This window comes from Geotrypetes seraphini, chromosome 10, assembly GCF_902459505.1.
Source record: "Geotrypetes seraphini chromosome 10, aGeoSer1.1, whole genome shotgun sequence".
Lineage (NCBI taxonomy): Eukaryota > Metazoa > Chordata > Amphibia > Gymnophiona > Dermophiidae > Geotrypetes > Geotrypetes seraphini.
The window spans coordinates 123,151,550-123,165,211 of NC_047093.1; the positions used below are offsets into that span (position 1 = coordinate 123,151,550).

The following is a 13,662-nucleotide window of genomic DNA, read 5'->3' on the forward strand; positions in this document are numbered from 1 at the left end:
GAAGGTAAACACCCGTGGGAGGGAGGCACGACCATCAGACACAAAATAGAGGAAGGGAGATTTGGGAGGGAAGAAGGGAGGGAGCATGAACTTGAGACACAGAATGGAGTGAAGCATGAACTTGGGCCATAGGATGGAAGAATGGAGAGTGTGAAGGAAAGATGCTGGGTGGGGGAAGGAATAGAAAGGGAAAATTGGGTGTCTGAGTAAAAGGGAAGGAGAGATTGTGCACATGGAGAAAAGAAGAAAGGAGAATTGTTGGGCACAGGGAGGGAGATAGAATTATTGGACACAATGGTGGGAGAGGAGTTGGAAATGGTGGTAAAGAAGGAACAGTAGGATGGATGGAAAGAGATGCAGGTGGGGCCTCTAGGAGGTGGAGAAGGTAGGAAGAATAGTAGGACCCAAGTTAAATACAAATTCAATTTAAGAACGATTTTGAAAACTAAACTCGATCTTAACCCGGGGACTGCCTGTACAGCAAATGGGGATGAATCTCTCTTGCTTGTATTCCAAGTAACCCTCTCTCCCACCAATGAATATTTTTAGCAAATATCCTATAAACAACATTCCCATTTGTGGCCCTTGCTAAGAAAGCCCGATTTAGAATGCTTGTCAGCCCTTTCAAGGACATGTTCAATAAACTTGAGGAACAAGGCAAGGACACCAAAAACAAAAACCACCAGCACAGCTTCCTCTCACTGCATTATAACTTACTTATTGCACAGCTGTATTCTAAGAATGGTCATCTCAAATATACAAGATTAGTACTACTACTACTACTGTTAAACATTTATGGAAGTCTACAAAACAAAGCACTGTCCAGGCACAAGCAAGTAAGTCCCTACTCTGTGTAGCTTAGACTCATCAAAAGAGAAAAAGTCAAGGAGTTCAAGACACAAAAGTATTCATTATATTGAAGACAAATACCTCTAATTTGAATATGTAAAGATTTTATAATAAAAATCTGATTGTTTGAAAGGTGTTAAAACTTTTTTTTATTTTGCTGACAAAAACTTAAAAATTAAATTTTAACACAGAAACTAACAGTTTTCTCACTGCAAAGTATTCCAGGAGAGAAAATAAATCACTCCACTTACCTTCTGTGGCTTTGAATCTTTCCTGATCATATCGATTGTAGGCAGCTGGAATAGGCTGCTTCGTTCGGAGAGCCGGATCCTGAAACAGATTTACACGGTTGAGCTGTCTAGTATGTCTGACAATATATGAAGAACATGTCTTGTTTTTCATGTCTTCAGCCCTGACAATGCAAAACTCAAGTCAGAACTACATTTATTTTAAATTCTTTATTGATTTTACACAGCATATAAGAAGTGCAACATTTAAACTTTCAATATTCAGTAAACAGCACTTATTTACTTGTTTAATCATGAATCATCAATTTATCCAACCCTCCCTCCCATCCTGGATGTAGTCAAGATAAATTGAATCTGGTAAGTTAACTAATTAAACCTTAAGGTATTTGACAAATGAATCCAATGGACCTCAAATTTCTTAGTTTCTCCTGATCGCTCTGCTAACATTCTTTCATACGGGTAATATACGCAAAGTGTTTCCCACCAAAATGGGAAATTTCGACGGTCCCAATTTTTCCAATTTCTAGTCACTCCAGTCATTCTAAGAAGAAGCCTATCTTTATTATCATCAATTATGCTTTTAGGCCTCATGGATGTCCCAAATAGAATCATATCATATGATATGACCCTAAAACAAAATTGATTTTGCCCCAAATAGATTTCCAGTGAGTGCTAGTAAGAGATGCAATGGAAGATTAGGTTTATACCTTTGAGAATCTTCTTTCTAGTTAGTCCCTGGAGAATTCCATATACTAGATGTTCAATCCCAACCCGCAATCTGAAAGTTGCAGAAATCCACAACTTTTCTGAGCACTTGCTCTCCAAAAACGTACATGCCTCCTGTCTTCAAGGGACACAAGCCAGGTTGATTTTCGTTATCCAAATCAAGCATTCTGAAAATGTACCTGCACATATTTGGCCCAAGACAGATCAATTTTCACATTTTCGTTACCAAATAAAGAAAGATGATGACAGGAGACACCCCTGCCTTAACAGAACTCATCAACATTCATAACTAAAAATGATAAGGGTCTCCTGACAACTTACCTTGAAAGTAAAAAAAAAAATAAGAATTTTCAGCCAGTGGTTCTTCCTATAAATGGATGATTTTAACTTGAAACCAGATGGCCTGATCTATCCAATAGTCACCCAGCTATGCAAAAGATCACTGTTGTGCAGTCAAAACCCACAAGAAGAGTCCAACAGGACAAGGTCCCACAAACACCAAACAGCAGAGAAAGCAGTGGGAATGGACAATGAGCAATCCACATTGCCATTTTGCTTTGTGAGTTCCAATTTACAGGTGTGACTTATACCAGTGACCCCTGATGCGGGCGCTTACATTGGTTTAAAGCCATTTTGCTTTGTGAATTCCAATTTACAGGTGTGATTTGTCATCCTTACTTTTTGCTTTTCAATGTAATTTGCTTTATGTATTTATATTTTTATGACCATGTGATCGTGTTTCTATTTTTGTATTTCTATCAGTGACCCCTAATGCAGGCGCTTATGTTTGCCGAAACGCAATACTGTGCCGGGTCCATGTTACTGTACGTCCTGGATTAAAATAAACAAGGCTTTGACTCATACCGCTGGCTCTTGTGGATTGCTTATAGTCCATTCCCACTGCTTTCTCTGCTGTGCAGTCACAAACACCATTCAAAAGTTTGTTGCACTGTACTATTAAATCAAAATTTTCCATTTAAAAATTGCTGACAAAATCGAGATCAGATCTATATTTTTGGGAGTCCTTACCGCTGGAGCTGTAGTTTGTGTTGGCCGTTGCTCGGGCGCACGCCCCTCTTCTCGGGCTTTCACAGATTGAAGAATTGCGAAAATGTTTTTGGAAAAATTCTAGGAAAAAAAAAAAAAAATGTTGAAAAAATATTCAGAGGCTAATAAAAAGTACCAAAATTTATACATTAACTTTTTTTTTCTTTTAATAAGTTTTCTTTCTACAAAGTTTGCCATCAAAGCTGAAAGACTCATTAAGGAATTTGCCCAGAGTCATGCACTAACCCTCTCTTCTACAAAGCCGTGCTCGCGGCTGTCGTGCGGCAACAGCCCCTAAGCCCTTTAAATCTCTATGGGCTTCGGGGCCGTTACCGCACGGCTTTGTAGACAAGGGGGTAAGACTAGGATGAGGGAACTGGGTTTGCTAGTTCTGCCGCTCTGTGCAGTGATTACCTACTCGCTTCCCCACTGCCTGTGCAAAGCTTTGAAAGACTGCTAATATCTCAAGATCCCACCTAATACACACATATGATTAATAAAATATGACCACTCCCCACTCTTAATTTAAAGGAGACTGGTTTTGTGTTTTAGCAATCATTCCACAAGCCAATTTGAGTTATTTTGCTTTTAAGGTGCTTCTGAGACTGTATTTTCCCTCCTACACACAATCTGATCCTTGTGTAAACGTTTTCATATTGCAAATTTTAGAAAGCAAGTATTTTACAAGATTCATGATACCAATAAATATACTAACAAATGTTGTGCTGACCTGACACCAACATCTGTGCAGACCTCGGGTAATTCTGCATCCCTGGGGAATTCTGTGCAAATCCTGCACTGCACAGTAGTGCAGAATTCCACCTGGAATACAGGGTGCATAGGAAAAGATATGGCCAGTTGGAAAAAGAAGGTATTGATGCCCTTGTATAAGACTCTGGCAAGACCTCATTTAAAGCATTGTGTACAATTCTGGAGACCGCACCTTCAAAGAGATAGAAAGAGGATGGAGTCGGTCCAAATGGTCAATGGTCTTCAACATAAGACATATGGGGACAGACTTAAGCATCTCAATATGTACACTTTGGAGGAAAGGCGGGAGAGGGAAGATATACGTGGCATGAAATGCGCATAAGGCAAATCTTTCATTTTAAAGGAAGCTTTGGAATGAGAGGGCTAGATGATAGCTCAGGAATAATCTAAGGAAATATTTTTTTTACCAAAAGGGTGTTAGATGCATGGAATAGTCTCCCAATAGAGCTGGTGAAGACATAGACTGTGTCCAAGTTCAAGAAAGTATGGGACAGGTGTGTGGGATATCTTAGGGAGCGGAGATGATAGTGGATACTATGGATAGGCAGAATAGATGGGCCATTTAGCCTTTATCTGCCTTCATGTTTCTATGTATGCTTGCTTGCACCCCACCCTGGATAAAAAGGGTTATAAATAATAAAATATATTAAAAAAACAAAATTTAAAAAATCAATTTGTGTCCTCTATGTCAGGTCCATTCCAGTAATGTCCCAGGGCTTGCTAATAGTGATAGTGCCCAATGCTGGGGGGGGAAGACCTCCTCCACATCTGTGCACACCCAGTGTCAGATGATGCCCTAACAGCCATCAAAGTCGAACTTCCAATGATGAAGAACTAGGCTTTGAGGATCCAGAAAGTTCCCTCTGGGAAGACCCAATGTGCCTTCTGTGTTCTTTTCTGCATTTTAAAACAGAGAACACAGATGGACCATGGACAGGCCCCAAGTGCTCCACACACCAATTGTGTAGGTCAATGCTAGGTATCACCTGATTACAATGCATACATCTTTTAAAGTCACTGGAAGTTTTCTGTGGTATGTGAAAAAGAGCAGCTGCTAAATTAAATGCTCAGTGATGATGCCAAAAAGGGGCTTACCTCAAACTGAGCTCAGTGCTGCAGTCTAAGAAGGCCTCAGCAGCCATGAAAAAAGTGCTGAAAACACACACATAAAAAAAGTAAAAAGGAAGGAAGAAAAATGAGAAAAATAAAAAAGGTAAGATATAAAAAGGCAGGGGAAAAAGTGCTGAGGAGAAACAGAAATTAAATGCTAACAAGTCCAATGCATGTTGGAGCTGCAAGAAAGAAGTGGGTACACTTGATCATCTTTTGTTTTACTGCCCACTGGTTCAAAGATTCTGGCAGGAGGTGTGGAATACAAAATATATTGGAAGTTCGTATACCTCTTTCATATGGAGTGGTAATATGTGGAGCAACAACCTATTTGACAGTAAATAAAAATAAATTGTTCATACTACTATCTGAAGTGGCACTACAGTCAACAGTTAAGAACTGAAAGGATTTCACGTTGTTAAATTTTCATTTTTGGTGGGAAACTGTGTGCCTCTTTTATAAATATGAAGCTAATTTAGCTGAAAGATCGGTGAATATGGCATCATTTAAAGATGTTTGGAGCCCTTTAGAGGGTTTCGTTAAGAAATGTGTGTGACTGACCTGCCAGACATATGGGAAGGAGGGATGGGTAGATAACGACATGCTTTTCATTAAGACTTTTCTAATGTATGTTTACATATCTTTATAATATATTTGTGTGTTGCATTTTTCTGTAAGATGTTAAAACATAATAAAGAGTACTCCTAGTTCTAAAGGAAAAAAAGACCTAGGGTTCCATGCTGGGCATTGCTGGCACACTGGGCATGAAGACACTCTTGCACATGTGGTGAGGCTGCTGCCAAAAGCCTCTTAGAATTATAGAGCACTAGATAGCAGCCGCACCAAACTCTTAGATGAGACTGCTCATGTCCTCGAAGAAAATATTTTACTTCCTCCCCTTTCCCTCTCTAATCCAGTCTGACAGCTATTATATTAATTATAGTTTGTACGCCACTTAGATGGTTTGACAGTTCCGACAATAAATTTTAAATTGAAAATTCATGGTGGTCCACCAGTGGTTTTAAGGACACCTTAGTGAGAAAGCCCATGTACTTCAAAAGGTCTCTCTCTGGCACTGCGAAGGATTAAAAATCAGATAAGTGTTAAAAAAAAAAAAAGTGTTTCTACTCCCCTTGTTTCAGGAAGCTTACATTTACCCTGAAGATGGTTTTTGTTTTTATTATTACTACAGCTGAAATAACCCATATATCTGTTTTCAAAGGTTATGATCACTAAGAGCTAAAGTTTACTTTACTTGGAACAGTTTATGACATACAATTAACACCTTGAGCCATAAAAACAAAACACACTTACCCCCTCTTATTAACCTGCAGCAGAGGTTTCTACCGTGGCCGGAGCGCTAAATGCTCAGAGGAATTCTATGACGTTGGAGGATTTAGCACCCCAGGCCGCGGTAGAAACCTCTACCACTGTTTAGTAAAAGAGGACCTTACTGTTGAGCCAGAAGAGAGGAGATTCTGCTTCCTGTACATGATGATACAGAAATGTGTCTGAACCTTCCTATGGCTGCACACAACAGAAATCTTGCCTGACCATCTATATACTGGGGGGGTTGGGGTTGAGCAAACACCTGAGCAGTAGAAAATCCTTCTCACAAGAGATATATAAATCATCCCAAAGAAAAAAACCTTGTAGTCTTTTTATAAAGATAATCAGGAAATAAAGATACAGAACTCCAATAAAATAATTGTTTCCTTCTTCAGTTCAAACGAGTAAACCGCAGAGAAACCCTGTTTTCAGCTAAAGAAGCCATGATTCCTTCCCTTGCTGTAATGACACTTCTGGAACATGGAGCAATTCTGCCATCTGCAGCCTGAAATCAAAACTACTAGCCCCATATCGTGTCCTCCAGGAGCAGACGGAACAGATCAGGTAAATTTTAAAATTGTGCAACCCTAAACTTGAAGAGCACACACACTGCAGACCTTTTGCAGAACCGAGAGATTCTGAGCCTTAAGACATTAATGAGAGGATGAGACTTGAAGGGGTACAGGCTAGCCTACAACTTACACCAAGTGATACACCATCATTTATACCCTTCTAAGTGGACCAATGATGAGCTGGGCAACAATTTCTTCGGAGAGGATAGGAGAACAAGGCGACATGATTTCTCCCTCCGTATCTGCAGATTTGCTTATTCGCGATTTTCTGAAAGCTGGCTCCGCCCCTCCAAAATTACCCACTTAAGGTGGGTTTCCCTGGCAGTCGGCACCTGATGCAGACAAGGATCCCCAACTGCTCCGGCCTGTACAGCGCTTGCACAGGCTTACCTCGCGTCTGGAGCACAATGAGCACTTTTTCCCTTGCAAAGTACTCATTGTGCAATACATGGCCTAGCTAGAAAGTGAGATGAAAAATACAGCAAATTTAAAGGGAACTAGCCCTTTAGATCGGCACAGCCTCAGGATTTGTTTTTTGAGGAAAGTTTCAGAACAGACTCCACTGGCTCTCAAAGCCGGAGGCCTGACCGGTATCGGTGGCCAGGCTGCCAGCTGAGGAACCTCTACAAAACTTGGGGAGATAGAGGAAGGGGGGAGGGACCCAGCACAATATCCGCCGGGTTCGACACCCCCGAGGTCGGACGGATCTCCAAACAGGACCCATCCAAACTCCATCCAGCACCACAAAGGGAACCAGGAGTCCTAAAACAAATTCCAACAGCCCTAACAAGGGGGAGCCTTAATTTCTCTCTCTCACCTGCTTGGAGACTGAGAAAGACTGGTTTAGGAGGGGGGAGCCTCAGCTAATATACTACAACCAAGAGTTTTGGTCTGAGTCTCAGTGAGATATAACCCATCAATAAAGAACTGTACCGATCTAAGATTGATGTTCTCTATTTTCAATTTTAATAAATTACTCCCTATATTGTACATTTGCTTTGGCTCCCAGCGATAGTTAGAATTTATTTTAAACTTGGTGTTTTAGTTTTTAAAATTTTGTATGGTTTAGCTCCTTCATATATGATGGATCTTATCACTTTGTTGAGAGGAAGATTAGGGCATTTCTACCTTAGAAACCGGATAAAAATTTGGCTATCATCGAAGTCTATTAAAAGTATTGGAATACTTTTTCTTATCAGGCCTTTTATTTAGAATGATTTTCCTCTATTAATAAGAGTAGAACATGATATGAAATTTAGGAAGCTACTGAAACTATATCTTTTTAAAGAAGTCTATAATAACTACTGTAGTTTATGCTATTTTTTACATAAATGTTTTAGTAACAGCTCATTTGTAATTTGCTATTTCTTGTTTAACTGGGTCTGTTACCAGTACTTTATTATTTTATTGTAATCTGCCATGAACTCTCTTTAGGTATTTACAAAATATATTTAAGTAATGTAATCCAAGCGTCAATAAAATCCAGCACAGGGGTCAGCAACCAACACCCAAGGGCCACAATGAATAGACACGAGATTGACTTTCACTGTATGCAAATCTTGTGCATATTCATTGTAGAAATCTTGAAAACCCAACTGGGTTGTGGCCCCCAAGGACTATGGCTGTCCATCCCTGGTCTAGCAAGTTTTCTAGAAACAGATCCATAAAAAAAAATTGCCAAAAAGAGTTAAAGTACTACTTATGCCCAGGAACAGACACCACAGAACAGATTTTCAATTACTATCTACTAGATTTTACCAGGTATCAGACTGGCCGCTATCACAAACAGGATGCTGGGCTCAATAGATCTCTCCTCTGGCTTAGTGCAATACTAATGTTCCTACTATATATGTTAAGGGAAATGATCTCTAAATTAAGATAGCTACGTAAACAAAAAAATCTGAAGAAGTCATGGATTCTTTATGCTTCTTACTGCAACTCTCTGAAATAGTTTTAGTGTACATGTCCTCACATCATTTTAGAGCTGAACCCTGCTATCATCACATTGAAGAACACAAAGTTAAAGATGTTTCCTGCTGAACCGGAACGTACGCAGGTAAGGCTAGTCTCAGTTAGGGCCCTGGTCTTTGACCTAAGGGCTGCTGTGGGAGCAAACTGCTGGGCACGATGGACCTCTGGTCTGACCCAGCAGCGGCAAGTCTTATGCTCTTATCCTATTTCTTTTTACCATTAAAGACATGTAATAAGTCCTTCCAGAGTAGTGTACAAACACAACCCAAAAATTATCCAAACAGGATTCCAAATATAAAACAAACAAACAAAAAAAGTAAAGTCAAAACAGCCATTCTTACAAGCATCTAACATGGATAAGAGTCGAGCTTTCACCAGAATGGCACACTTCATAAATTTTATTTTCTATCATCAAAACCAATAAACAGATACTCTTTACAAAGCAAACAAAAGATGCTCTGTATGGAATTCATTATCTATGTCCTTCTATGACATCCTCTGTGTCAAGAGCCACTCATTCAGGAGCTACACTGCCAAGGTGCCGCTGTTATGGAACTGGAAGAGAAATAGAGCACTCGACAATTGGTGAAAGCCCTAGCAATTACAAAGAGCAGCAATCCACACACCCCAGTACAAGACGGAAAGTTAGTTTTAGGAGCAACTCAGAGGACGCTAGCACATGTATGGGCCAGATATTTGTGGACAATGCAAGTTCAAAAGGGTAAGGGAAGGAGTTTAGGACCAGGACAACGGTAACACAGAGGATAACCAGATGAGTGTAATGACCATGGACTCCCCCTTTCATACCACAAAGTACAATGTTTTTCAACTTTTGCAGGGGTTTTTTAAAATTATTTTTTTTACACATATGTATTTTGAAGGTAAGTAAGTGAGGAATACTTCTTGTGATTTTGGTCAAGTTACTTCACCCCCCCATTGCCCCATCACAAAAATTAAATGATAAACCCTCTGGGGACACAAGTTAATGCAACTTCTACTGAAGAAAAAAAAAATAAAAAATAGGTGAGCTAAGACTAAACACGCTTTAGGACCTACGTAGCCAAAGCTCACCCCTTTTACAACAGAGACATGCAGACTTCTTTGTCTGCTATAAACAAGCAGCTAGCAAGGGGAATTTTATTTTGTGTAAAAGAAGTTACTATTTTAATGATGATTATTATTAAAAGCATCCCTAACTGAGGGCTTGTTTTCGATATATACATCACCGAGTGTGGACAGACGTATTCAAACATCAACTAAATACTGTCCCGAAAGTGACCCTCGTCAGGAATCCACAAGCTCTTACTTTGCCTGTGCTTTGCAGAATGGTCGTCCTCGTCCTCCACACTCGCTCCCGGCTGACGATATCCCGGGTCACATCCACTTCAGCATCCACAAAGCTTCTTTGCTTTAGGGCCGTGATGTCATCGTCCAGGTCAGTCTTAATAGTGGATCTTTTCTTGGCCATGATTTTAGCTTTGATGGCAGCAATTTTTTCCACAGACATGGCTTCTGACAAAGATCTGAAATGTGAAACAGAGTTGACCTATCCCTAGTTCCTCCAAAGGTTTTACATGCAAGCTAAAAATCATGCTTTCAGCAAAAAAAACCTTCCCTTACACATAATTTCTTCAATGTGCAACACTCCTCACAAACAAAGCAACCCTACACAACACCAATGAGCTATTTTACAGAATCTGATTCCTTAAGACCACAAGCCTAAAATGATTTTTTTTTATTTTTTTTTAATAAAGACTATTGTGAAAATTTTTTGCTCTTATCCATTTAAGATGTGGCATGTCAGCTTAAATGGCTATTTGTTTTTACTACCTACTCTATGATAGAAACATAGTAACTTAGGAGCCCTTAAACTGAAGCTAAGTGCTAAGAAGCTCATTTTATGTTTATGAGCTTCTTAGCATTTAGTGCATGCTAATTCTATTAGTGCACGCTAAGCTTTAGTAAAATAGCCCCATAAATTTCTTGTAAAAAAGAGGTCCTTTTTACTAAAGCTTAGCAGGCACTATGTGCTTTGTGGCCCATAAGTATATAATAGTACATACAGCATTTAGTGTGTGATGTCGTCCATTAGCGCTCACTAAGCTTTGGTAATAGGATCCCTCAATTTCTTAGTTTTGAAATGAAAACAAAGGGTGGCTCAGGGAACTCACCATCCAGATTAAGTTCTATCTGTTCTGCAATAGTAACTAAGAGTTAATAAACAGTCGCCCAACAGGGAAACAAAGAACAGTGGTGCAAAAACTCACCTACCTGTGTGCTACTGCCACCAACACTTGTACAACTCTTAGCAAGGCAAAATGTGTTTATGTATTTTGGTACTAATATGCAGCCTCTTCAAAAAGCTCTGCTGCTCTTCCTTAGCTGCCACAAGCTAAGCAGCTGGATACTCTTCCAAGACTACAAGCCTCAAGCAGCATAATAGACAAGGCATAAGGAATTGTATTCTGTTTTACAGGAAAGAGAATTGAGGTAAGAACCTAATCCATCCTGCCTTTCTGTGCAGAATACGATTCTTTATGGATGGGACATGCCAGAGCCATCCCTTGAGTCTAGGGCAGGACAGATGTGTAACCAGCAGAGAAGACCCAAAGGCCCTGTCCATTTATCTCACCATGTTCACTTGAAAAATTTTGCAACGGTATGAAAAGATATGAAGAGTAGACCATGTGGCTGCCCTACAAATTTCATCAGACGACACTGCCTTGGACTCTGATCAGGAAGACACCACATTTCTGCTAGAGAGTGAGCTTTCACGGCAAATAATGGCTACTGTCCACAGCCAATGTAGGCTAAGGAAATAGTCATGCGGATCCATCGGGAAACAGCAGCTTTAGAGGATGATCTGCCTTGACAGCTAGCATTGGTCAAGACAAATATGTAATCCAACAGGTGGAACTCATTTGTTACCTCATGCTAACACAGAATAACTCTCCCGACATCCGGCACTTCAATATTTTGTCCTGTTTCTTCTCACCTGTGGGCTGAAAAGCAGGAAGCTACACTTCTTGGCTGACATGAAATGTTGAAACTACCTTCAGTAGAAAGGAAAGCACGGTGTATGAATCTGAAGAAAGGCTCTCTGCAAGATAATGCTTGCAGTTCCAACACCCTCCTCACCAAAGCGATCGCAACTAAGTAAACTGTCTTCATGGCTAGATCTACGATACATGCCCCTGACAGAGGCTCATAAGGAACTTCAGCAAGGGACAGTTACACAATGTTGAGATTCCACGTAGGAACCGGCTGCCTGAGAATTCCCGCAGACCCATAAGGTGGTTTTCTGTAGCCACAAAAGTAACCACAACTGAACTCCTGGTTCCTTGTGGCTTACTGTCCAATGACAATCCATCACGCTGGTCATCAAGTTGTCCAGTCCTTTCCCAAAAAACATCTACCCCTTAAAATGGAGCTTGCTCAAAATGGCTTTAGAAGCTGAATCTCCCACCCACTGCCTGATCCAGAGCATTCCGCGGGTGGAGATTGAATACGCTGAAAAATTACTTATGACCCCGAGCATGTCATAAATAGCATCCGCCACATAGTCCACCACAGACAGTACCACACAAGTCCCTGCTCCCTCTGCGGCCGGATTCTTGCATGGCAGCTTATGGCAGGCCCACACCACAAAGGAAGCCGCAGCTGACGCTTTAAGACCTAATACCAATGTCTCAAACTGCCATTTGAGTGCTAAGAGTGGGTTTATATGGTTAATATTCTCAATGGGGAGGAGTAAATAGTGGGGTTCCCCAGGAGTCTGTGCTGGGACCACTGCTTTTTAACATTTATCAATGATCTAGAGATGGGAATAAATAGTGAGATAATTAAATTTGCTGATGACACAAAGTTGTTAAATCGCAGGAAAAATCGTGGAAAAATTGCAAGAGGACCTTGTGAGACTGGAAGACTGGGCATCAAAATGGCAGATGATGTTTAATGTGAGCTACTGCAAAGTGATGCATGTGGGTAAAAGGAACCCGAACTATAGCTATGTGATGCTGGGTTCTGTGTTAGGAGTCACTGCCCAGGAAAAGGATCTAGGTATCATTGTTCAGGATAAGTTGAAACCCTCAGCTCAATGTGCAGCGGCTGCTATAAAGGTAAATAGAATAGATACAAAGAAACACGATGAAGATAAAGACCAAATGGCCCATCTAGTCTGCCCATCCGCAGGAACCATTCTCTCTTTCTCTCCCGCAGAGGAATATGTTCTATTGCATTTAGTCAGAGGGCTAAGAGCTCTTGATGAAGGAGAGTCTTCTAGAGGGAGTTGAAGAGAAACTTTTGGTGGGTGGTTTGGAGGTTTTTAACAAGCATAGGGCATAAACGAGCTAATACTTGACATGCCCACTGGTCTGATTTAATTAGTCTAATATTAATAAATGCCACTTATGGGAAGATTTGGAGGAAGAGCGAGATGAATGTTGCCTATGCACTCCAGAAGCAAGTCAAATGGATGACTGCTGCATGGACAGATTTCTGTGTTTTTTTAAATTGTCTTATGTTGAAATATATTTATTGAACATCAAATTGCAAGCAAACAAAGCACACAAAATATAACAATTTTCTGTGGTATACGCACATTAGAAACCCCACCCCACCCCATCCCTCCCTCCCCCCCTTATCTCCAAGCATGGTACTCATATGTGAGAAATAAAAAAATACAATCTAGATCACAAATTCAAGAGTCTACGCCGAGCGTGCGGAGTAAGATCCATCCAGAAATGTTCCCAAATCAAACTAAAGTTTTTTATTGTCTTAAGCAGGACTGTTGAACACAAGGCCTAGAAGAGTAGGAAGAAAGTTGATTCTAGAGACATTTTGTTTTTGGCCAAGTACTAGGGACCTAAATTGGCCACCATGAGAACGGGCTACTGGGCTTGATGGACCATTAGTCTTACCCAGTAAGGCTATTCTTATGTTCTTATGAATATTTAGAAGAAGTGGAATATCTCCTAAAGGATGTTGAAGGTTGAGAGGTTTGAACCTTGGATAAAAATGCCATAGTATGTGTATGGTTT

General features: G+C 40.4%; 1 protein-coding gene across 1 annotated transcript in view; it reads right to left on the bottom strand.

Annotated features, from left to right (window-relative positions):
* The window catches only part of CDC73 (cell division cycle 73), a 160,669-nt gene that overhangs the window by 116,521 nt on the left and 30,486 nt on the right, over positions 1 to 13,662 (bottom strand). The window contains exons 7-9 of the mRNA XM_033960855.1: positions 9,930 to 10,146; positions 2,853 to 2,951; positions 1,101 to 1,179 (exon numbers count right to left, since the gene is read on the bottom strand). Of these exons, the coding sequence (XP_033816746.1) occupies positions 1,101 to 1,179; positions 2,853 to 2,951; positions 9,930 to 10,146 (395 nt within the window). The remainder of the gene's footprint in view (positions 1 to 1,100; positions 1,180 to 2,852; positions 2,952 to 9,929; positions 10,147 to 13,662) is intronic.